The sequence below is a fragment of the Dasypus novemcinctus genome, chromosome 23, assembly GCF_030445035.2.
Source record: "Dasypus novemcinctus isolate mDasNov1 chromosome 23, mDasNov1.1.hap2, whole genome shotgun sequence".
Lineage (NCBI taxonomy): Eukaryota > Metazoa > Chordata > Mammalia > Cingulata > Dasypodidae > Dasypus > Dasypus novemcinctus.
Window position 1 is genome coordinate 9,294,446 of NC_080695.1, and position 21,824 is coordinate 9,316,269.

Below are 21,824 nucleotides of genomic sequence, written 5' to 3' on the forward strand. Positions count from 1 at the left end.
GCACAGCTGAGGCCCCTCATTCTTTGGGGGGCAGAGCAGCCAGGTGGCTCTTGCCCCTGCAGCTCACCGCAGCCGGCGCCACCAGGGGCCAGTGCAGAGCAACAGTGCAGTTCCTCAAGGCCAAGTGCCGGCGAGCGCTGGCATGAGGGTCAGTCTCTCCCGCTCCGCTTGGCCTCCTAGAGGCAGGTGTCTTCTGCTGCGCTTCAGACACCTGAGGAAGCAGCCTCACCTGCCTTCCAGACCAAGGGCCTTGCCTCAGGCCTGTGACCTACGCCGTGTCCTGTGGCCCCTGGCTGCCGAGCCAGCGCCTGGTCCAGGAGGAAGCGGTCGTCCAGTCTGTCGTGTTCATCTGCTCCCCAGAAAAGTAATCCCCTGCTGAAGCTGGAAGGTCTCAGCCCACCAGGAGCCTTCCCCAAGCATGCCACGCCGGGGGGAAGTCACCCCATTTGGGGCAGAGGTCAGAGTTCACTGGCAGCTCCAGGGGACAAAACTCGGGCCAATGGGTGCCAAGGGTTTGGCACAAGCTGCAAAGACTCTCCAAAGAAGTGCTCCAGGCAGTGGAGCCATGAGCCTGTCCTGGGCCAGGAGGGCTCGAGTCAGACTAACGTGGGCAGGCGCAGGCAGGGCAGGAGCCGGTGGCACCACAGGAGTCCACGGGGGCCGTCAGGGGTGGGACGGGGGTGGCGGGGCCCGGCGGGCGCCCGGGGGCTCGTGCCCCAAACCCTTGTGAGTGGGAGCCTCCTCCCGTCTTCAGAGCAGACCTCAGCCCTGTCTCTTCCCCGGCCGCGGGGAACAAGCCCACTCCTTCTGCAGACCACACCTGTGGGACGTGGCGGCAGCTCTCAGCCGTGCTGCGAGGGTGCGTGTTCCCGGAAGGGGGCTCTTTGGTTGGCTTTGCTCTTCCACGCCAGCTCATATCGGTCAAGGTCCTGAATGTCCAGGAGAAATGATTTAGAACCTGCCGACAGCCCAGGACGAAGGAAAATCAAGACAGGGAGGAGACTTGACCGTTTTCTTAGATTCTTACATAAGCCATCGCCTCTTCAGACCTAGCAGTGCGGTTGAATGTTTGTCAGAAGCTCCGAGGAGGGAGCGGGCTGAGGCCGTGGAACTGGGCAGGGTTCTGCGCCATCCTGGGGCTCCAGGGTAGCATCGATAAAACCCCGCTGACTTCAGCACATGGTTGATCTTTCTCTTTACCATGTATGTTTTGGTTCCACTTTCACTTTCTTTGTGGGGAAGTCACCGTGTTAGCGCCTTGGAATAAAAAGATTTATCAGGGAAGCGGACTTGGCCCAGTGGTTAGGGCGTCCGCCTACCACATGGGAGGTCTGCAGTTCAAACCCCGGGCCTCCTTGACCCGTGTGCAGCTGGCCCATGCACAGTGCTGATGCACGCAAGGAGTGCCCTGCCACGCAGGGGTGTCCCCGTGCAGGGGAGCCCCACGCGCAAGGAGTGCGCCTTGTAAGGAGAGCCGCCCAGTGTGAAAGGAAGTGCAGCCTGCCCAGGAATGGTGCTGCTCACATGGAGAGCTGACACAACAAGATGACGCAACAAAAAGAAACACAGATTCCCATCCCGCTGACAACAGAAGTGGACAAAGAAGATGCAGCAAATAGACACAGAGAACAAACAACCAGGGTCGGGGTGGGGAGGGGAGAGAAATAAATAAATCTTTTAAAAAAAAAGACTTATCCAAGGGGAGCGGGTGTAGCTCAGAGGTCGAGCACCTGCTTCCCATGTGCGAGGTCCTGGGTCCAATCCCCGGTACCTCCTAAAAAAGGTTTATCGCATGGTTCAACCACCACCAAGTCTTTCCTGGAATAAACCACCTCTGACGTGGTACAGGAGGCCCTCGGGCCTTCACTCGGCCTCTCCCCAGAAGCTGAGGCGCGGCGGACACCTGCGGGGGCAGAGCCTTCTCCACAGACCAGAGGCCTCCCCACCTGTGTATGTCACCCGTGCTCTGTCCCCTCACCAGGATCACCGAGGGGCTGCCTGTGCCCAGGGTGGCGGAAAGGATGCTCGGCCTGCGGGCCCCGCCACGGCTCTGCTCTCCTCGCAGCACGAGCCTGGGCCTGGGGTGCCAGCAGGCCCCGGGGCAGGACGGGGAGCCCCGGCCAGGCGATGCTCCCAGAGCATCACACGCACCTCGAAAGGAAGGAGGAGCACCCGGTCCTGTCCAATTTAAAAGGGAAGCAGCTTTGCACTCAGATTTTCTCCCCAAGTTAAAATGTCTCTATCTGAAAATTACTTGTAATTCTTGTAGCTTTTACTCAGGTACAAGGTGATCATGCTCAGGAACCTGGGAGGTAAAGAGTGTATCAGTTCTCTAGTGCCACGTAACAAATGACCACAACCCGGCAGTGTGAAGACAACACCCTCCTGTCACCTCACGGGCTCTGTGGGCCAGGAGTCCCGGTGCGGCTGGGCTGGGAGCTCTGCTCGGGGTCTCACAAGGCCACTCTCCAGTGCCGGGTGGGCACTGGACATGCCCGCGGCTCCCTGCCATGGCCCGCTCCCTAGCTCACACCGTGGCAGTTTGCTTCTGCCAGGCCGGCAGGAGGGGTTGTCTTCAGGCGCTGTGACAGGCTCATGTGGCATCGCAGAATCATGGAAGGGACCTCCCTGCTCCTTTGCCATGTTCGGCTATTTTGAGGCCAGGCACAGACCCTGCCGCACTCACGAGGAGAGCATGCTCAGGGCGTGCGCACAGGGCGGTGCGATCGTGGCCTCCATCTCAGAGTTCTCCCTCCACGGGAGTTACTGCCCCAGCAGCCCCCTGCCCAGCCCAGGTCCTGTGCCACCAGCAGAGAGGGAGGCATCCCCCGATTCTCTGGTCCTGGGGGGCTGTGATCAGACTCCTGAGCTTGGCAAATGAGCCCCTTCCTCCACGGCCTCGTCTTCACCTTCCGTCCACATTCCCTCCTGCTGCCCGATGCTCCAGCCCCCTGAGCCACCCCCTGAGCCACCCACTGCTCCCACCTCGCCGTGCGCCTCCTGCTGGCTGCTCCGGGGGCAGAGCCGGCTCACTTACCCCGTGCCTCCAGTAAGGCATCTGGTTGGACATCCTCATAGCCGAGTGTGTGAGTCAGCCAAAGGGGTGCTGGTGCAAAACACCAGAAACTGGTTGGTTTTATAAAGGGTATTTATTTGGGGTAGGAGCTTACAGATACCAGGCCATAAAGCATAAGTTACTTCCCTCACCAAAGTCTATTTTCACATATTGGAGCAAGATGGCTGCCGACAGCTGTGAGGGCTCAGGCTTCCTGGGTTCCTCTCTTCCAGGGTCTTGCTTCTCTCTGGGTTCAGGGTTCCCCTCTTCCCAGGGTCTTACTTCTTCCGGGCTCATGGTTCCTCTCTTCCTGGGGCTGGCTTCTCTTTCCTGTATGAGCTTATTTCCTGGGGCTCCAGTTTAAGGCTTCAGCATCAAACTCCAACATCAAAACTCCAACATCAGAAACCCTCTACTCTGTCCTTTGCCATGCCTTTTATCTATTGAATACCCCACCCACCAAGAGGTAGGGACTCAATACCCTAATGACGTGATCCAATCAAAGCTATAATTATAACTTAATCACACCCAGGTACAGACCAGATTACAAACATAATCCAGTGTCTATTTTTGGAATTCATGAGCATATCAAACTGCTACACTCCACCCTCTGAATTCCAAAAAGACATTACAATATTTGGAAAAAAACCTTAAATCAGTAACAATGCAAGTAATAAATCGTATCACAATTTAAAGAAATACAGTTTGTCTTGGGGCAAAGTCCTGTCTGCTATAGACCTCTGAAACTTACAAAACAATTTATCTCCTCTGAAACTTACAAAACAATTTATCTGTTTCCAGTACACAAATGGACAAAGGATAAACATTTTCATTATAGTAAGGAGAAATTTGGAGGGAAACATGAGTCACTGGTTCTGTACAGTTCAGTAAACCTGCAGGGCATCCTCGATTTCATTTCAGTCTGAGAGTCATTCTTAAGATGGTTTCTTCTCCTGGATGCCTTATGGGAACCCACCCTTTACACAGGCGTGCCCAAGGTACATTTTCTTGATTCCACCCTCATCAAGCATCTGTGTGTCAACCAAGCTCCAGACCTCACTCTCTAAGAGTGTTGGGGTGATTGCCACAACTTACCAATCTTTGGGTTACAGTCTTAACCTCCCTAGTGCAGTGACATGAAGACAACATTCCCCCTAATCTTTGGCCTACAGGCTCAACCCACTCAGAACAACAAGTTGACCACCTAGCCTTCTTTAATCCATGGGGGACAGGTCCACCCCTCTCAGACCTGTAGGGTGCTGACCTTAACTGCCCTAATCCTTGGGGAATGTGCTCCACCCTCTCTGTACCCTGGGGTAACAAAACTCTCCCAGAACATCGGATGGGAACATCCACCCTCTTCAACTGCTGGGACAAACTCACCCTCTCTGTCCACATGGGTGGGGTTCCTCTCTTGGCCCAAGGTGATGTCTTAATTCCGGACCTCAGCTTCCATGGTTTTCCTCTTAAAGCTGTTTATCCTTCAATCTCTCCTTTCCATGCCCATTTTAGACCAAGCTGACAGTGGTTTTGTTCATACGGCTCTCTCAAAAACCTTGTTGGTTTAGCATGCAGGAAGCAGGGGTCCAAGCCATTAGCCAGTAAGACTTTCTACAAGTTTTTCTGAGATAACTGCATCTTCAATCCTGATACACAAGTTCCAAGTTTAGTTAAGTCCTCCAGTGGGACACTTTCATCTGGGAGCTTGATTTCCAGAAGCTTGGAATTTCCAGAATCAGTTTCTGTTTTCTTTGTGCCTGACAGTTCAGTTCTCGGTATATCTCTCTCATCTAGCATTTTGCTATAATCTGCAAGTAGAAGTCAAGCTGCATTATCCAGGTTTACTTTGAAAATTTCTTCAGGTAAATGCCCAGGCTTGCCATTTTCAAATTCTGCCTTCCATGGAACACCAGGAGTTAATCTTGCTAAGTTCTCTGCAACTTTAAAACATGCATCGCCTTTCCTCCAGTTTCCAATAATAGTTTCATCATTTACTTCTAAGGCATCATAACAAGTCTCTTTAGCATCCATATGGCTATCAGCAGTCTCTTCAAAGTGATCTAGGCCTTTTCCATCAAGCATGTCACAATTCCTCCAAAAAATTCCCCTTACCCTTTTATAAAACCATTCCAGCAATTTGATATTTACAAAAGCACTTCCCCACTCCTCAGTACCAATTTCTATATTAGTCTGTCAAAGGGGTGCTAATGCAAAATACCAATAATTGGTTAGTTTTTATAAAGGGCATTTCTTTGGGGTAGGAGCTTCGGGATACCAGGCCATAAGCATAAGTTACTTCCCTCACAAAGTCTATTTTCATGTGTTGGAGCAAGACGGCTGCTGACACCTGCCAGGATTCAGGCTTCCTGGGTTCTTCTCTTCCAGGATCTTGCTTCTCTCTGGGTTTGGGATTCCCCTCATCCCAGGGCTTGCTTCTCTCTGGGCTCAGGGTTCCTCCCTTCCAGGGTCTTGCTTCTCTTGCCTATATGGGCTTGCTTCCTGGGACTCCAGCTTAAGTCTTCAGCATCAAACTCCATCATCTAAAACCCTCAACTCTGTCCTTTGCCATGCCTTTTATCTGTGAGCCCCCATCTACCAAGGGGTGGGGCTCAACACCCTAATGACGTGGCCCAATCATAGCCCTAATCGTAACTTAATCCTGCCCAAGTACAGACCAGATTACAAACATAACCTAATATCCATTTCTGGAATTCATAACCGTATCAAACTGCTACACCGAGGCCTGTCGTTTTTTGGCCTCAGCGGCCCACATACTGTCAAAGGCTGTGCATTTCCCTTTACTCTGCCATGACGAGGCCGGACGGCATGGTGGGAAGCCTGAGGGACCGCCTCTTTTGCCCCGAGCTGGCCTGAGTCCGGTAACGCCCTGTCCCCTCTCCCTGCCCTAGGTCGCCCCCTCGGCCCAGCCCTGGGGGGCTGCACTACTCGGACGAGGACATCTGCAGCAAGTACAACGGAGCTGTGCTGGCCGAGAGCGTGACGCTCAAGGAGAAGCCCGTGGATGCGTCTGAGTCCGAGGTGAGTGCCGCGGCGTTCCCCTGCGCAGTGCCCGCCACGCCTCACGCCCGCGGCGCGCTCTCCGCTGCTCGGGCTGCCACGGCGCCCACGTTGACATAGGCAGAGCCGAGCGGCTCCGTTTCACAGGTGAGGAGAAGGAAGCAAGGCCCGCGCGCAGACCCCCTGCCCCCAGGCCCACCCGCACCTCACACACAGCCTTGAGCAGGGCAGTGCCCAGGAGAGACGCACGGAGGTGTGGCCACCACCTGCCGTACCCGTTCCCAAACCCCGAGAGGCTGGAGCAAGAGGCGGCGGGGGCGGTGTTGTTCAGCGGAGGCACCCGTGGAGGGGGCTGCTGGGGCAGGCCGAGCCTGGCCGGCCTCGGCGTGGGCCAGCCTGACGTGTCCCAGATGGGGCCGCTTTGTCTGGGTGGCAGTTAGTACCACCCAGCTCTGAGGGCGAGGCTGGCAAGGCCCGGCAAGGGCGGTCAGCGGAGACCGCTGGTCTGAAAGCCCCTTCTTCTGCGGTGGCTGTTGGAGCTAAGCCTAGTGTTTTCTGATGACTACCCTAGAATGCGGTGGTCCCCGGGCCCCAGTTGGAGTAGCGTGGGACCGAGCCAGCAAGGCTGATGGGCGTGTCCTGCACTACCCTGGGCGCTGCCTCCCCGCCTGTCAGCCCCAGCCGACCCCTGAGGCGCTCTCTTCTTACCGCCCGTGCTCCCGTGCCTGTTCATTCCCAAAGAACAGGATCTTGCCGGCAGCAGCTCCAGGCGAGGTCACAGGGCTGCAGTGAGCTCCCGCCTGAGACGCGTCCCTGTCCTCTCCAGGGCCAGAAAGGCCACGCCCCTCGGCTGTGCCAGGCTCCGGCCGTGACCCCAGGCCGTGGGCCCGCAGCACTGTGACCGGCCTCCTAGGCTTGGCACAGTCCACAGCCCCTGAGCGTTTCAAGGCCCTAAGAGCTGGGAGCCAGCACGAGGGGTGCTCTCCAGGTTTGCTTTTCTTTTACGAGGTTGTTATGGCTGGACTAGGTCCCTGGCGTTGGCCTCTGCACGTGAGATGGCGCAGGGGCACTCGGGGAAGGAGGCGTGTCCTGGGAAGGCCCTGCCCAAGAGTGCAGTTGTGGGACCTTGCGTCCACCAGCAGGACCGGCAGTCACAGGCGCCGCTCCTTCCAGCTCGAAAGGCCTTTACTGGAGACACACTGAGCCTGGGGGGGCCAGAACCACCACGCCATCAGCCGCAGGCGGCTTGCCCCACCTCGTGGCTTTCCTACTCTGAATCAATATTTAATCTAAAATAAGTCTCACCTTCACGGTGCCCAAGGCTCCATAAACGACTTCTGTGAGATTGCACTTTGCATGTGCGCTCCTGGAGCAGGGCCGTGGTGGGCTGGCCGTGGCGTTTCTGTGTTGTGAGGACAGTGCCCCCACCTCCAGCAGCACAGTGGTGTCCGGAAGCCCCATTTGTCTAAACTGGAGGGGTTGCCACCCAGTCCTTCTGTGGTAAGGAGGCAGTAGCCTTGATGCAGCAGTGTGGGCTGGAAACACCACATCGGGGAGGACGCTGCTGCTCTCAGCATTAGGCACTGGCTGGGGTCCCTGGGGAAGGCCCGGCTGCTGCTCCGGTGATGGGCCAGCCTCACGGACGGCACCACTGGCAGCTGCAGCTCCACGTCCCGGGCCAGCACAGCTGAGCCCACACTGAGCACTGACTGCTGTGCTGGGCCCAGACCCATGCGTGTGCAGGCATACATGTGCATGTGAATACACGCACTTATATGCACATTTACAGGCACATGTCATACAAGCATGCACACACATATGCACATAAAGACACATAACAACGCATACATAAACATGTACATATACATGCAAGTCCATATATGCATACACACGCAGGTAATCTCACACAAGTGCACACATGCATGTACGTGCATTCGTGTGCATACACATGTAACATACATATGACCTGCACACACATATAAACATGCAATGTGCATTCGTGGAGACACATGCAAGCACATAGACCCAGGCTTGTATAGACAGGCATGTGCACTTTTGCATGTGAACATGCACATATACACACATACACGCACACGCAACACAAACACGCACATGCGCACACAAACACACACCACAACACACGCACACAAGCCCACACATGCGCAAACACGCATGCATGGATGCACATGCACGTGCACACACATACATGCACATGAACATGTCCCACATACAAAATGCACATGCATGCACACATGCATGTAAGCATGTACAAGCACAATAGTATGCCCGCATGCACATATACACATGTCCACACATATGGACCTGCACATGCACACGCATGTGCATGGATGCACCTACATGCATGCACATATATACATACATAGATATATGCATGTCTACAGAGAGAGATGGGGCACTGGGGAGAGGGAAGGGGGGAGGGGCAAGCATGACTCTGCCCCGAGTCCAGCAGCTGCCAGGCACCTCAGTGAACAGCTGAGAAAGCCAAGGCAGGACGTGGCTTGAACCCAGGACACACTCTGAGGTGTGTCCTTGGAGGGCTTGGCTCCACGTTCCACTCTCGCCCAGGCCTGCTGCTCAGGGCTGCCGCTGGAGTGAGGACACGGGCTGCTCGGGGCCTGCGAGCCGGCCTGGGCCCCTCCCCACTGGCAGGCCCGGCCTGCGGAGGGCCTCCGTCCCGTTGTCGGATGAGAGGTGTCGCTGCTCTCCTCACACACGTGCAGGATTGTACTCCACTGTGGCCCCAGAACATGCTTTCTGTGTTTCTCTCCCCTGGAATGCACTGAAATTGGTTCCGTGGCCTGGCACGTGCTCTGTCCTGGAAGATGCGCCGTGTGCACTTAGAAGCACGTGTGGTCCTGCCGTTGTCCGATGGAGCTCCTTGGTGTGTGACGCCGAGTCACCTGCCCCTTGATGTCCCGAGTCGCCCCTCGTTACTGTATTGAAATCTCCAGTGGTCATTTGTCTCTTTCTCCTTTCATGTCTGTCAGTTTTAATTTCATGTATTTGGGGGCTGTGTTGTTGGGTAAGCATATGCCTATAATTATTATACCTTCCTGAAGGATTTGACACTTTTCTCATTAGAGCATGCTCTTAGTCTCTAGCAACAATTGTCTTAAAATCTGTTTTGTCTGACATTAGTATAACCACTTCAGTTCTCTTCTGGCTACTGTTTTCAAAGTACATCATTTCCATTCTCTTACTGTTAATGTATTTGTATCTTCAAATCCAAAACGTGTCTGCTGTAGACAGCATGGAGTTGGAGTACGGCTTTTTAAATCCATTCAGCCAATCTCCATCCTTTGACGCAATTGTTTAAAGCCACACCGGAAGTCATTACTGCAAGGTAGGATTTGCACCTGCCGTTTTGCTCGTTGTCTGTATGTCTCATATCTTGATTCTCTATTTTTCCATTTCTGACTTCTTTTCTGTTAAATAGTTATTTTTCAGCATACTTTTTAATTCTGTTTTTTCTTTATATTTTAAGTTTTTAAGATATCTTATTGAACTATATCATTCATACAAGAATATAAATAATAAATACATAGCAAAATTTTTGAATTTATAACATATGCATATCATCATACAAGGCTCCCATATATCTCCCCACCACCAACACCTTGCATTGTTGTGAAATATTTGTTACAAGCTGTGAAAGAGCATCGTCAAAATATCACTACTAACTCTAGCCCATATCTTACATTTGGTATATTTTCCCCCAACCCACCCAATTATTAACACCCTATATTAATATTATATACTTGTTATTGTTCAGGAGAAAACGTTCCCGTATCTGTCCTGTTAACCACAGTCCATCCACCACTGGATTCCTGTGTTACACAGCGCATGCTTTGTACAGTCCATTCAGGGCGTATGCTCGGTGGCTCAACTCTGCATCACAGAGCTGTGCTGCCATCACCTCAGTCAATCTTAGAGCATTTTCATTACTCCAAAAGGAAAAATCTCATCCCCTTATGCTCCGCATCATTGTATCTTAGTGTTGGGTTTTTACTTCTTCCTCTCTCCTTTCCTCTGGCACTCCCCCCTGCATCTGTTGGTGCACTCAGTCCTGCCTCGCCCCTCTCAGAGGCTCTGTTCACGTTCCTTCATTCCTTTCTCTTTGCACTTCAGATTACAGCATCTCTACCAGCCCATCTTCAAGGTCGCTGACCCTGTCTTCTGCCAGCTCAAACCTACTGCTGAGCCCCTCTAGTGAATCTTTTGGTTTAATTAGTATATATCTCAACTCCAGAACTTTCACTTGATTTTTTAAAAAATAATTTATACTTTTTCATTGATATTCTCTACTTGGTGCAGTATCGTTAGCACAGTTCCTTTAATTCTTTAAACACGGTTTTCTTCAGCTCTTTAAACCTACTTCTAATAACTGTTTTTGAGTCTGTGCCTGCTTAGTCCAACATCTGGACCCCCTCAAAGCTCCCTCAAAGGCTGCTTAATTTTTTTTCCCTGTGTATGGGTCACACTTTCTTGGTTTTTTGTTTGTTTGTTGCATGTCTCATACTTTTTTGTTTAAAAAGGTCATTTTAGATACTATATTGTAGCAGCTCTGGCTCATTGCTGTTTGCTTATTTTCTTGTTTCTTGGCTTAGAGACTTGACTGGACTAGTTCAGTGAGGTCTGTTTCCCCTGCAGGGTGTAGCCTCTGAGGTCATCTCTAAGAGGGAACAGCCTTGGGTATGCAGGACCCATGACTGGTTTTATCCAGGCTGCCTTCCACAGTCTCTTTTTCCTATCTCCCCATTAATCTTCTGCTGGTCGGCCGCTATTGGTGTCACACCCAGCTGTTAGCCTCCACACTCTCTCGCTCTAGCGTTTTTGACAATGACTTGAGGCATACATAGTTCCGTGGTCTGATCCAGGCCCAGCCCTTTTGCAGCAGGGCCTCCACAGTCTTTGAGGCTTTCTCTGATTCTCCAGGGCTCTTCTGATCTGTCCCTTTCCTTGGTTCTTCTGTTAAACTTTGAGGTTGCTTCCCTTGTTGCTATCATGAAACTACCAGCTTCCCTTAGCTGCTCACCACTAATTTCCCTGTTGTTTTTGACAATACCCTTGGGTATGCACTTCCCCTCAAACAACAAAAGATAACGTCCACCCCCTTAGCCAGAGCTGCAGAACTCTTTGTTCTCATGGACTCCTCTTCCTCTGGGCAGAAACTGCCACTGCACTGAGCCGGGCATGAGGACAACAGCCTCTTCTGCTTTACCAGGGCCACTGGGTGGAGAGGGTAGCCCCGTCGTGTGAGCTTCTTCCCTGTAAGTGACCAGGGGGCGGTAAGGGGGAGCCCAGTGGTCTTGCTGTTCCACACCTGGTGTAGCTCTCTACCCTGCGATGGAGCTGGGGGTGTGGGGAGTGGGAGCAGGTAATGGTTAAATGTCCCAGACTCCTGCCGTTCTTACTGAGCTTTAGTAGACTTTCTGGAGTAAATGTTTCTCCATTTGCTATATGCTCTTAGGATCGTTTCCAGAGACTTTAAATGGTCATTCTAAAATAATGCTTACCAGTTAGATCACTGCTCCTCTGGGGAGAGGGTCTGCTGAGCTCCTCACCCCACTACTCCAGAAGTATCTTTTGCATTCGTGATTGATGATTCTGACATTCAGAGGGGACCAGAAAGAAATGTGGTTGAGTTCTGACCTTTGTTCTCCTCATGTAGCATTTGGCTTCTGCCTGGCCCCTTAGCACCAAGTTTACAGAAACAGAATCAGCCGCAGGACAATAGATCTCGCCTGGGAGAGGTGAGCCGTGGTTGCAGGCCAGGCTTAGCGTTGCTCAGCGAGAGAACATTTTCTAAGAGGGCAAGTAACAAACGCTGTGGAGTCAGATTTAGGTTAGATGTTTATCCTCCCCTGGAGGCAGCTTACAGGGTTAAACACATTGCAAACCGAGATTCAAAGGTTTGCAGTTCCTTCTTGCCCTGGGTCCAAGTCAGTGATTTGACACACATGGATGCAGAAGTGAGGAGGCGGAGACCTTCAACCTGGGCAGGCGTCCACCCCCCACCCATCTGCTCCTCCTGCCCCCCCCCACCCTCTCCTCCTGCCCCCGCCCACCCTCTCCTCCTGCCCACGCCCACCCTCTCCTCCTGCCCCTCCACCCTCTCCTCCTGCCCCCCCCACCCTCTCCTCCTGCCCCCCCCCACCCTCTCCTCCTGCCCCCATCTACTCTCTTCTCCAGAGCCCTGGGGAGTAAGGAGTCAGAAGCCATATGATGTATATGGCTTAAAGAGCTTTTTTAAAAAAACATATGTTTTATCTATTTTTAAAAGATACTTAGATTACATAAAATGTAACATAAAAAAATAGAAGGCATTCCCATATGCCCATGCCCCACACCTCCTACCCTTCCCCACACCAGCAACCTCTCTGGTTAGTGTGGAGCGTTCATCGCAGTTGATGCGCACGTTGTGGAGCATGCCACTCAGCATGGATGGCGGCTCACACTGTGGTTTACACCCTCTCCCTCTCAGCCCTACAGGCTGTGGCCGCATACATAATGACCGGTATCTGTCATTGCAGTGTCACTCAGGACGATTCCAAGACCTGAAATTACCCCCGTATTACATCTCTTTGTCCCTCTCCCTGACGTCAGCACCTCCAGTGGCCACTGCCTCCACATCAACGATATCATTTCTTCCATTGCTAGAATCACAATAAGTCTATAGTAGAATACCAGTAAGTCCACTCTAGTCCATCGTTTACTCCCCAATCCTGAGGATTTGGGGATGCTGATGCCCCCTCCACCTCTAATTGAGAGGGGGCGTCATCCCACACGGCTGATGGGTGAGCCTCTAGAAGAGCTCTTCTGAGAAGCTAATATTTCATTAAGGAAAAGCAATGCTATCCTTTCCTCCCCAGGGAACTTCTAACCATTTTCAGGAATATCGTTAAAGTGACAATCCTAAGACCCGCCCACAGTGCACGGAAGCCTCCCAGGGCAGGCTGTCTGCGTTGTGCTCTGGTCACACGGCACACACTGAGTCTACAGTTCTCAGTTAGAAATACGCGCTGTCACCATTTCGCCACATGACTGCTTGTGAATTATATCACCACTGCTCTTCAAATCACATTTTAAAAATTGTTTTCAAAATTCAAAGAAGCAGTTTTCAAAATCTCTCCTGCACCTAATTAATTCCCTAATAACGTGCTGATTCTTTCATCTCGCTTATAGAATACCCAATCTTCGGAGAGGATCTCTATCAGCTGCTTGCCAGGTGTCCTGCCCTTAGAAACTTCTGGAGGCAGCCTGATGCCCATCCAATCACGTGCTGCCCTTCCGTGTGTGTGGGAACCAAACACGTATCACTACCTCATACCACACGGAAACAAGCAAAAAGACCCTGCGACATTTCCTATATGTCAATAATTCTAGCTCACTAAAATATACCCACGTGAGAAAATAATAATGTCCCATCAACAGTGCCCAGCAGGCAGCAGGCAGAAGGGCATTTTGATGCTGTGCCTTCCCGAGCCGCGGCAGCGTCGGCTCCTCCCGGCGTGCTTGTCAAGGATTCGGGGTCCTCTCTCACTTCTCCCCCAAGCCAGGGGAGCCCTCCGGGTGTTGTCTCTGCTTCTCCCTGTAGCGGTCTCCTGCTACAAGCTGCTCGTGGACCCCTCAGCCCCCAGGCTCCCAGCCCCCAGCCGGCTCCCACACCGGAGCTCCCTGCCCTTCCAGATGAGTGTGCAAACCTGGAGAGGACCCTCGGGCGCAGCTCGAGCCAGTGCCCGCCTGCTCTCCAGGGGCCGGGCGGGCAGACCTGTGGCGGGAGAGGAGGCAAGGGTCGCTGCCAGCGAGCTGGCGTCCAGACCAAAAGCTGGGCACCAGCGAGCGCCGGGCAGCCGCCCGATTTGCCCCTCCTGCGAGGACCCCTTCTCGGCATCCTCATTGTCGCGGAGCCTCTCTTGAGACTCTAGGACTTCGAGGTCTCTGCTTGAGAAAGTGACAGACAGCTACTAAGAAGCCTGAAGGAAGCTGTAGTTGACGAATCACATAAACGTGAATTCTCATTCTCCAAGCCTGCCAAACCGACTCTTAGAAATGAAACTCCTGTAAGACCTCGGAGGTGGCTTCCAGAATGCCCCCGTGCCCCCTGGCCGCCGTGACCCTGCTTCTGCAGAGCCGGAGCACCGCCAGGGAGGCGGACAGGCGGGGTCAAAGCGGGTGGAGAAGTGCCGGAGAAGGCGCCCGGGCACCGGGCAGGCTGAGGAGAAGGCACTGGCGCGCGAGCTGCCGCTGGAGCGGACGGCTTCTCTGTCCCACACCGAGCCTTGCTCCGAGGACTGCCCACTTCCACAGTGTTTCTCTACTTTCATGAGACTGTGTGTGAAGTGTCCCCTCTGTTACAGGAAAGACGTTTTCCTGCTGCCTTTAGTTGGGAAGCCAGTGTTCCCAGCTGTCATGATGCTGAGAAGGTGATGTGGCTTCTGTGGGCCTCAGTTTCTCTATGTGCCGAAGGAGGTTGACTCCAATCCATACTTTTATTTACTTTTTTAAAAAATATTTTTGAATTTTTTTAAAGATACATAGATCATAAAAATGTTACATTAAAAATATAAGAGGTTCCCACATACCCCATCCCCCCACTCCTCCCACATCAACAACCTCTTTCGTCAGTGTGGCACATTCATCACATTTGGTGAATACATTTTGGAGCACTGCTGCACTGCATGGATTATAGTTTATGTTGTAGTTTACACTCTCTCCCAGTCCATTCAGTGGGTTATGGCAGGATATATGATGTCCAGCATCTGTCCCTGCAATATCATTTAGGACAACACCAAGTCCCAGAAATGCTCCCTCATCACATCTCTTCTTCCCTCTCCCTGCCCTCAGCAACCACTGTGGCCACTTTCTCCACATCAATGCTACAATTTCTTCTATTGCTAAGTCACAGTAGTTCTATAGTAGCATATCAGTAAGTCCATTCAATCCATATTTTATTCCTCCATCCTCTGGACCCTGGGATAGTGATGTCCACTCCACTTCTAAATTGAGAGGGTACTTAAGTCCCACATGGTTGATGGATGGGATTCTCCTGCTTGCAGTTGTAGGCACTCTCAGTTCCCTGGTATGGTGGTTGACCATCCTCATCTCCCTGTTAGCTGACCAGGGTAAATCCAATGAACCGGAGAGTAGGAGCTGCAACTCTGCTGAGGTTCAGGGCCCACCTGGCACATGGACAGTTCAGAGATTCACAACTCCTGAGTATACACCAACCCCAGTGCCAACCACAGGTTCAGTAAAAGGAACAGAAGCAGCATGTGTAGAAATGTCACATCTGAGTCCAACTCCATCACACTCAGTAGCACAAATTCCAAAGGACCCACTGACAAGGCACTGAACTCTGGAGCCATCTGCCATGACCGTAGAGAACCAAGAGTACCCCTGGTGGAAGGGGGGTGGGCAGGGAGGACCTCCCCTGCAGCGTCTGAGGCGTGGTCTGGAGAGGGCAAAGGTCTTGAGTCTTGTGTTTGATCTTCTGGGAATCGTGAAGCCTAACCCTTGTTCGTGAAGCTGGAGCTGAATTGCGCTAGTCCATTGCTGAGTTTTCTGGGAATTTCTCATGAGAAAGCGATGACTTCAGTGTATTACAACATGTGTTCTTTTCCCCTAAGGGTCAGGAAACTTAGAACCAAATTTGGCGTCTGAAGAGGTGACGCCCAATTGGGAGCTCAGAGCATGATTCCTTCTGCTTCTTGGGGATGACCTTGCTCTCTTTTCCGCTTGCCTTTGTTTACACTTTGTTTACACCTTGCCTTTGTTTACCTTGTAAGCCAACCCAAAGTCCCTAGGAATAGATTCTTAAACAAGACAGCCACGGGTCCAGACCTGCGATCTCGGTCTGAAACCCTTGAGGCCAGGTAGACGTAAGAATTGAGCATTTTGCAGGTTTTGGAATGAACTGCGTGTGGTGCAACCTCTCCAGTGGGGTCGGGGCAGGACCCGTCATGGAACACGTTTGTACTTCTGCAGTGAAATGTGAGAATATTCTCCTGAGTACCGTGCTCATGGCCCACGCCCAGGGCCCATGCACGCTCAGGGCCCACGCACACGCAGGACTCGCACTCAGGACCCGTGCTCAGGACCCATGCACGCTTAGGACCCGCGCTCAGGACCTGTGCAAGCCTCACCTCATTTCGGATCGGGGGGAGCTGCAAGTGGGTCAGGCCAGGACAGGTTTGGCCACCACATAAATTACAAAAAAAAAAATTTGACTCCAAGCATTTGGGATTGGGGAATTCTGAGTAGGGGCGTTGAACACCAGGGGCGGCCGCGGAGGCCCGTGGGGCTGGGAATAGACCCCTCCGCGGGGGCTGCAGCGCTTAGGAGGCTCCTGCCGGCCAGGCCCCAGGGCCCCCGCTCCGCCCTCTCCCTGGCTGGCCTCTCCCAGGCTCCGTGTGCAAACAGGTTAATCCGGGATGTAACAAGAGAACTAAACTGCAGCTCCTCGGAGCAGGGAGAAGCCAGCATTCTCCACAGCCCGGAATGTGTCTAAAGACTTGTTTTGAGCTCTGCATTCATCTGAGATTTGACTAAGTAAAAAACGAGGAGTCACAGATGTGTTCAGCTGCTGACAGTTTATTGTGTCATCAGGAAAAACAGTTTACATTTAGTGTTCTGTAAAGTCCCACATCTGTGATTCATGGCTGTGTTCTCGTAAAGATTCCAGTTAGGGCCAGATTTCCCGTCTGGGTCTGAAGACTCGCGGTGCCTCCGGCCCCCTCCCGGGCAGGAGGGCTTCTGCTCGGCCTGGGGCCAAGGGGGCTGCCTGAGCCCGGCGTGGGAGCGGCGACTTCCCAGGGGGCTGCGGGCTGGTGCACCCCAAGCTGGGCGCAGGGAAGTGGCCACGTGGAAGGTCAGAGAAGCAGGCCCTTGCCCCCCGCCCTCCCTGACCCCAGCCTCCAGGACCACTGGCCTCGCGCCTCCTCCTGGAGTGCGCGCTGAATGGGGCAGGGACTGGGGCTGGCCTCGTGCCTCCCCCTGGAGTGCACGCTGAAGCGGGCGCAGGGACTGGGGCTGGCCTTGGGCGCCTTTGGCAGCCGCACGCCACGGCTCGCTGTGCAGGCGCTCGTGGCCTGGCCACGGTCAGCTCCTCTGGGAGCCTTCGAATGATGCACAGTCCTGGGCTGGTCCCCGCCCCCCTAATCAGCGGCGGGAGCCCTGGGCCTGGACTGTGTGTATGTTCAGAGCTCCCCACGTGGGTCGGAGGCGGCATTTTGGGGTGCTCACTTGACACCGTCTGGATGCACTGGCCCCCGTGGAGAGAGAAAAGGCCGTTACTGCCACGTGGCAGAGCTGGGCCCAGCAGAGGCTCCCCCTGTAGTCCAGGCAGCCCAGGGTGCCAGGAAATCCGGGAGGCTCTCTCCGGCCACGGCTCACAGTGCCTGGGGCGGGCTCCCGGGATGGGGCGCCCGGAGGTGGGTTTCAGGGATGGGGTGCTCGGAGGTGGGCTCCAGGGCAGGGGTGCCAGGAAGTGGGCTCCCGGGAGAGGGGCACCTGTAGGTGGGTTTCTGGGAGAGGGGCGCCTAGAGGTGGGCTCCAGGGCAGGGGCACCCATAGGTGGGCTCCGGGGAGAGCGGGCTCCAGGGGCAGGGGCACCCAGAGATGGGCTCCTGGGCAGGGGCACCCATAGGTGGGCTCCCAGGAGAGGGGCTGTGGCTGGTGCACCCCGAGCTCAACACGGAGAAGGGGCCACGCGGGAGGTCAGGGAAGCAGGGACTTGCCCTCCCCCGCCTCCCCTGGAAGTGGGCACCTGGGGGGAGCTCCGGGGCAGGGGTGCCCACAGGTGGGCTTCGGGGCAGGGGCAGGGGCCTGGGAGCCGGGCCTCAGGGCCGCAGCAAGCACCTGGCCACAGGGTGGAGGGCGGAGTTGCTGAGCCAGGCCACAGCAGGAGTCGGGCAGGGAGGGGGCTTCCCTCTGCTCTCGGTCTGGGCCTGGGGGCACGGGGGTGCCAGCGGGCCCTGGCCTCACGGCGCTCACCATCGTCTCCCAACGCAGGCCACAGACTCCGACTACGAGGACGAGCTGCCCCAGCGCTCCTTCGTCAACCACTACCTGAGCGACCCCACCTACTACAACTCGTGGAAGCGCCGGCCCCCGGGCGGCCAGGTGCCAGCGCCCTACAGGTACGAGGAGTGCGCGGCCGCCGAGCCCGGGGCCTGCCTCCCGACCGTGGCCACCACGCAGAGCTCGGGCGGCCCGTACGCGCCCACGGGCCCGCAGCCTGGCGCCCGCGCCCCGCTCACGGGCTTCTCCTCCTTCGTCTGACCTCGGCCGCCGGCGCCCCGGGCGGTGGACTGGGGCTACCTCTCTACCGGGGAAGAGCAGATGAGAACACGGAGACGTCTATTTTTTTTAAGACAATCAACTCCAATAACCGAGCCGAAGTTTTTGTTGAAGAAAAAAAGTTCTGATAAGTGATAATTTTAACTACTTGTGAATAATAGATTTCAATTAGAGAGGTTTTTTTAATGGCTTTTTGTAACATCGCTGCAGGAAGCGGATTTCTTTCTTTTTCTTTTCTTTTTAAGAGAAGGTGTATTTCACTGGTGCAATAGCTTGGCACCTCTGCGACTTGGGAAGCGCCCAACATTCCCCCCCAGTCCTGGGTTTCTCCATCGTAAAGACCAGCTGGGAAGGCTAGAAGGTGGGGAGAGGGGGAAGGTTCCAGAAACCTCCGACCTGCCTCTGCGCCCGCTCCTTTCTCTTTTCTACCTCCTCTTCCGGAGAACCAGCCGATTCTCGTTGCTCTCAACTTCTGCCCTCGTCTGGCCCGTAGCTCACTCCTGGGGTTTGCCTAGCCATCGTTTTACCTGGGCTCCGAGCTCTGTGAACCAACTTCATCTGTTTCCGGAATAGCCTCACTCAGCAGTTTCTAGGAGAGAAATCAGCTTTCAGGTCCCAGGCAACGGGGCAAGTGATTCGAAGGGGTCGCGTTTGTTTGTCCCCATCGGAACGCAGCTGTTGCGTCCTCTGTCATTCCAGAGGTAAAAATATCCGGGGCTTTTTTTTTTTCCCTTTAAACCTGATAGTACAGGAGCAGGAGGCCTGCCCCGAGGCTGGAAGCAGCGCGATGGTCCTTTGCCAGCTCGTTTCTTCACTTGAACCCACAGCACACTGCCAGCTCCGCTAAACAAAAGACGGCGTTTTCGGAATTGCTTGTTGTGTAAGAAGTGTGCATTGTTAACTAGAGTATTTTTTAAATCTTTTTATCTTTTCTTAAACTATGTCACATGAAATGAATGAGTCTTTGCTGTCTCCAGGTGCCTTTTTATTAATCATTCAGCTTTGTACATGGGAAAAAGACAAAAAGCGACAGTGTCTCCAAATAAAGCAAAACAGCTCTGAAAACCAAGGTCCCGCGTCGCCTCGCGCCCGCAGGCTCGCGCTGCCGGCCCTTCCTCCCGGCATGCCTTCCGTCCCCCGCTCGCTCCCGCCCGGTGCTCTCCATCGTCCACTGACCCCAGACCAGCTTTTAGCCTTAACGGGTTTTCTGGAATCGTTTTTATTTTTTTTTTATTGTTATTGTAGTTTTATTTCTTAGCTAAATGAAAAGATCATGAGCTCTGGAGAACTCAGAGGCCAGCCTTCAGCCACGTGCCTCCGGCCCAGCCTCTCCTCGCGACTGCTCGTGTCCGAGGTGGTCGAGTGGCAGAGGCCAATCCCTCAGCCTGGCGCCCAGCCCCAGGGGTCCCCGCCAGGACGTGCCCCCGGGGTCGCGGAGAGGGCCCACAGTTGCGCCTTGGCAGCAGCAAGAGGCTGCCGCTCTGCCCAGGGTCCGAGGAGGTGGGGACGGGGCCTTGTCCCCCAGGCCCCCTGCCAGGGCCCCGAGGCCTCGCGGACTACTTGGCGGCTCTGTTCACGCAGCCGTGGGCAGGGGCGGGGCGCTGGATCCAGCCTCCACTCTCAGAGTTGCCAGGCGTGGCCCAGGAGAACAAGGACAGTTTCGATTTTTCCAAAATTGCTGGGTATGAACAGGTTCCTCCCCCTTTCTCTCTCTTTCTCCCTCCCTCTCTTCATCTCGTACTTTCTTTTTCTGAGTGGAGGTGGAAGTGTGTTCCAAACCAAAAATCCTGGACGCTCTGTCCAAAGCCACGTTTTGCGTGAGAATCTCTCCCCGTGGCTCGCCAGGCAGGACCCGCCTCGGAGGACAGCGCCCGCCCGGTCGTCTTCCTCTCTGGCCCGAGGACACCAAGTGGGCAGGAAGTGGCCACGGGGCAACGCGCGTTTGCTGGACAGCAAATGGAGGACCTGGACCCACACTGTCTCCTGTGCACTTTGACTGCTTTCTTAAGCCATATGGACGTTGCTTTAAGTCACGGGGGAAAGTACCCGAGTCGTCTTAGTTTGGGGATGATTTGGATTGAGATTTGAAGTCTGCTCTTTTCGTTGATTTTAGTGACAACAACAGGACAGGTTTTCCCCCACAGGCTCATTATGTTTCCTGCATCCTCTGTTTTTAGTAAACTTCTTTTGTTTGGAATTGTCTGTACGAGGCTGCGCGGCCCAGCAGCTGCTGACAGACTTCGTATCTGCACTCAGCCCTCAGCTTGCAGGGCCCTCCGGCCCCAGAGGAGCAGAGGCGGGGTTCCCACCACGTGACGGCCACGGAGGAGTGTCAGTTCCCAAGCCGCCCCCTGTAGGGAGAAAATGTTCTCACACCAGAGCAAAAGGGATTCTTTACTCTCAGTTCTGGATAAAGGATAAGCCTGGTTTCTCTAACCAAGGCGAGACAAAATGCTTTCTTCTTACCTTCTCGCCGCCTCTGAGCCAGGGCAGGTTTGCACAGGACGCCCCCTTCCCCCCTGGGGGCACCAGGGGTCCACGTTTCCAGAAAGGTGAGCAGCACAGCCCCACCCCTGCGCCCTCCTGCCCCCCGCCTCCCCTGCAGCTTCTCTCACCTCCGTGCTTCGCAGGAGCCTTGATGAAAGGCAGGCGTGGGGCCGGTCCTTCCCCAGCCACGAGCTGGGGAGGGGCCGTGAGGGCACGACCACACACTGCCCACGGCCTGGCACGGCGCGAGGGACAGCGCTCATTCTGTGAACTCTTTTGATGTGTGTTTGTGATCGCGCCTGGGCTGAAGCATGGTGTTCGCGTAACGGTTCGTAGCATGGTTTTCAGATTTTACAAGTTCTTGGCACACGGTGTAGTTACCCACCTGCGTCTAGAAGTGGCTCTAACTGAGCACCCCGAGCCGGGCCAGGCTGGTGGGACGGCGGGAGATGCTCGGGCTGGGCCGGTCTGCCGGGGGCGCCTCGCATCCCGCCACCTTCGGGTCAGTCCTGAAGTGTTCCTGACAGCCTTTTCTGGAATTGTGCAGAAAACCAGATCTCGTTTAAAAAATCAAAACCGCTTGTAGGAAGACAGAGAGGTGCTATGGGTACAATTTTTAATAAAAACAGCATTTTGGTCCTTACGCTCTTGTGCTTTTCTTCCACAAACGCCTCCGGGGGCCTTCTGAGCTCTGGTGGGTTCTGGGGCCAAGGCGCTTAACGCTGGCGTCTGTAGTGTGCCCCCTCCCACCCGGGCACATCCCCCTTACCCGCACCCCACTCCTCGAGGGCCACTGGCCCCCACTTGGAGTCGAGATCAGGGGATTGGACCCCCGGCTTGCAGCACGGTCCTGCCGCCTCCCAGCTGCAGCCCCCGGAGACGTGTGGCCGCCGGGGCGGGCACTGCTCGCTGCCAGCAGCCTTAGTCGGGGAGCAAGAGCTGG

The 21,824-nt window shown here is 54.4% G+C and overlaps 1 protein-coding gene across 5 annotated transcripts in view; it reads left to right on the top strand.

Annotated features, from left to right (window-relative positions):
- The window catches only part of SDK1 (sidekick cell adhesion molecule 1), a 917,480-nt gene extending 895,956 nt beyond the window's left edge, over nucleotides 1-21,524 (top strand). For all 5 annotated transcript variants that reach the window (XM_058285708.1, XM_058285711.2, XM_058285709.2 and 2 more), the window contains 2 exons: nucleotides 5,965-6,094; nucleotides 18,107-21,524. In XM_058285708.1, coding sequence (XP_058141691.1) covers nucleotides 5,965-6,094; nucleotides 18,107-18,376 — 400 coding nt within the window. In that variant the 3' untranslated portion in view covers nucleotides 18,377-21,524. The remainder of the gene's footprint in view (nucleotides 1-5,964; nucleotides 6,095-18,106) is intronic.
- Nucleotides 21,525-21,824: the final 300 nt, after the last annotated feature.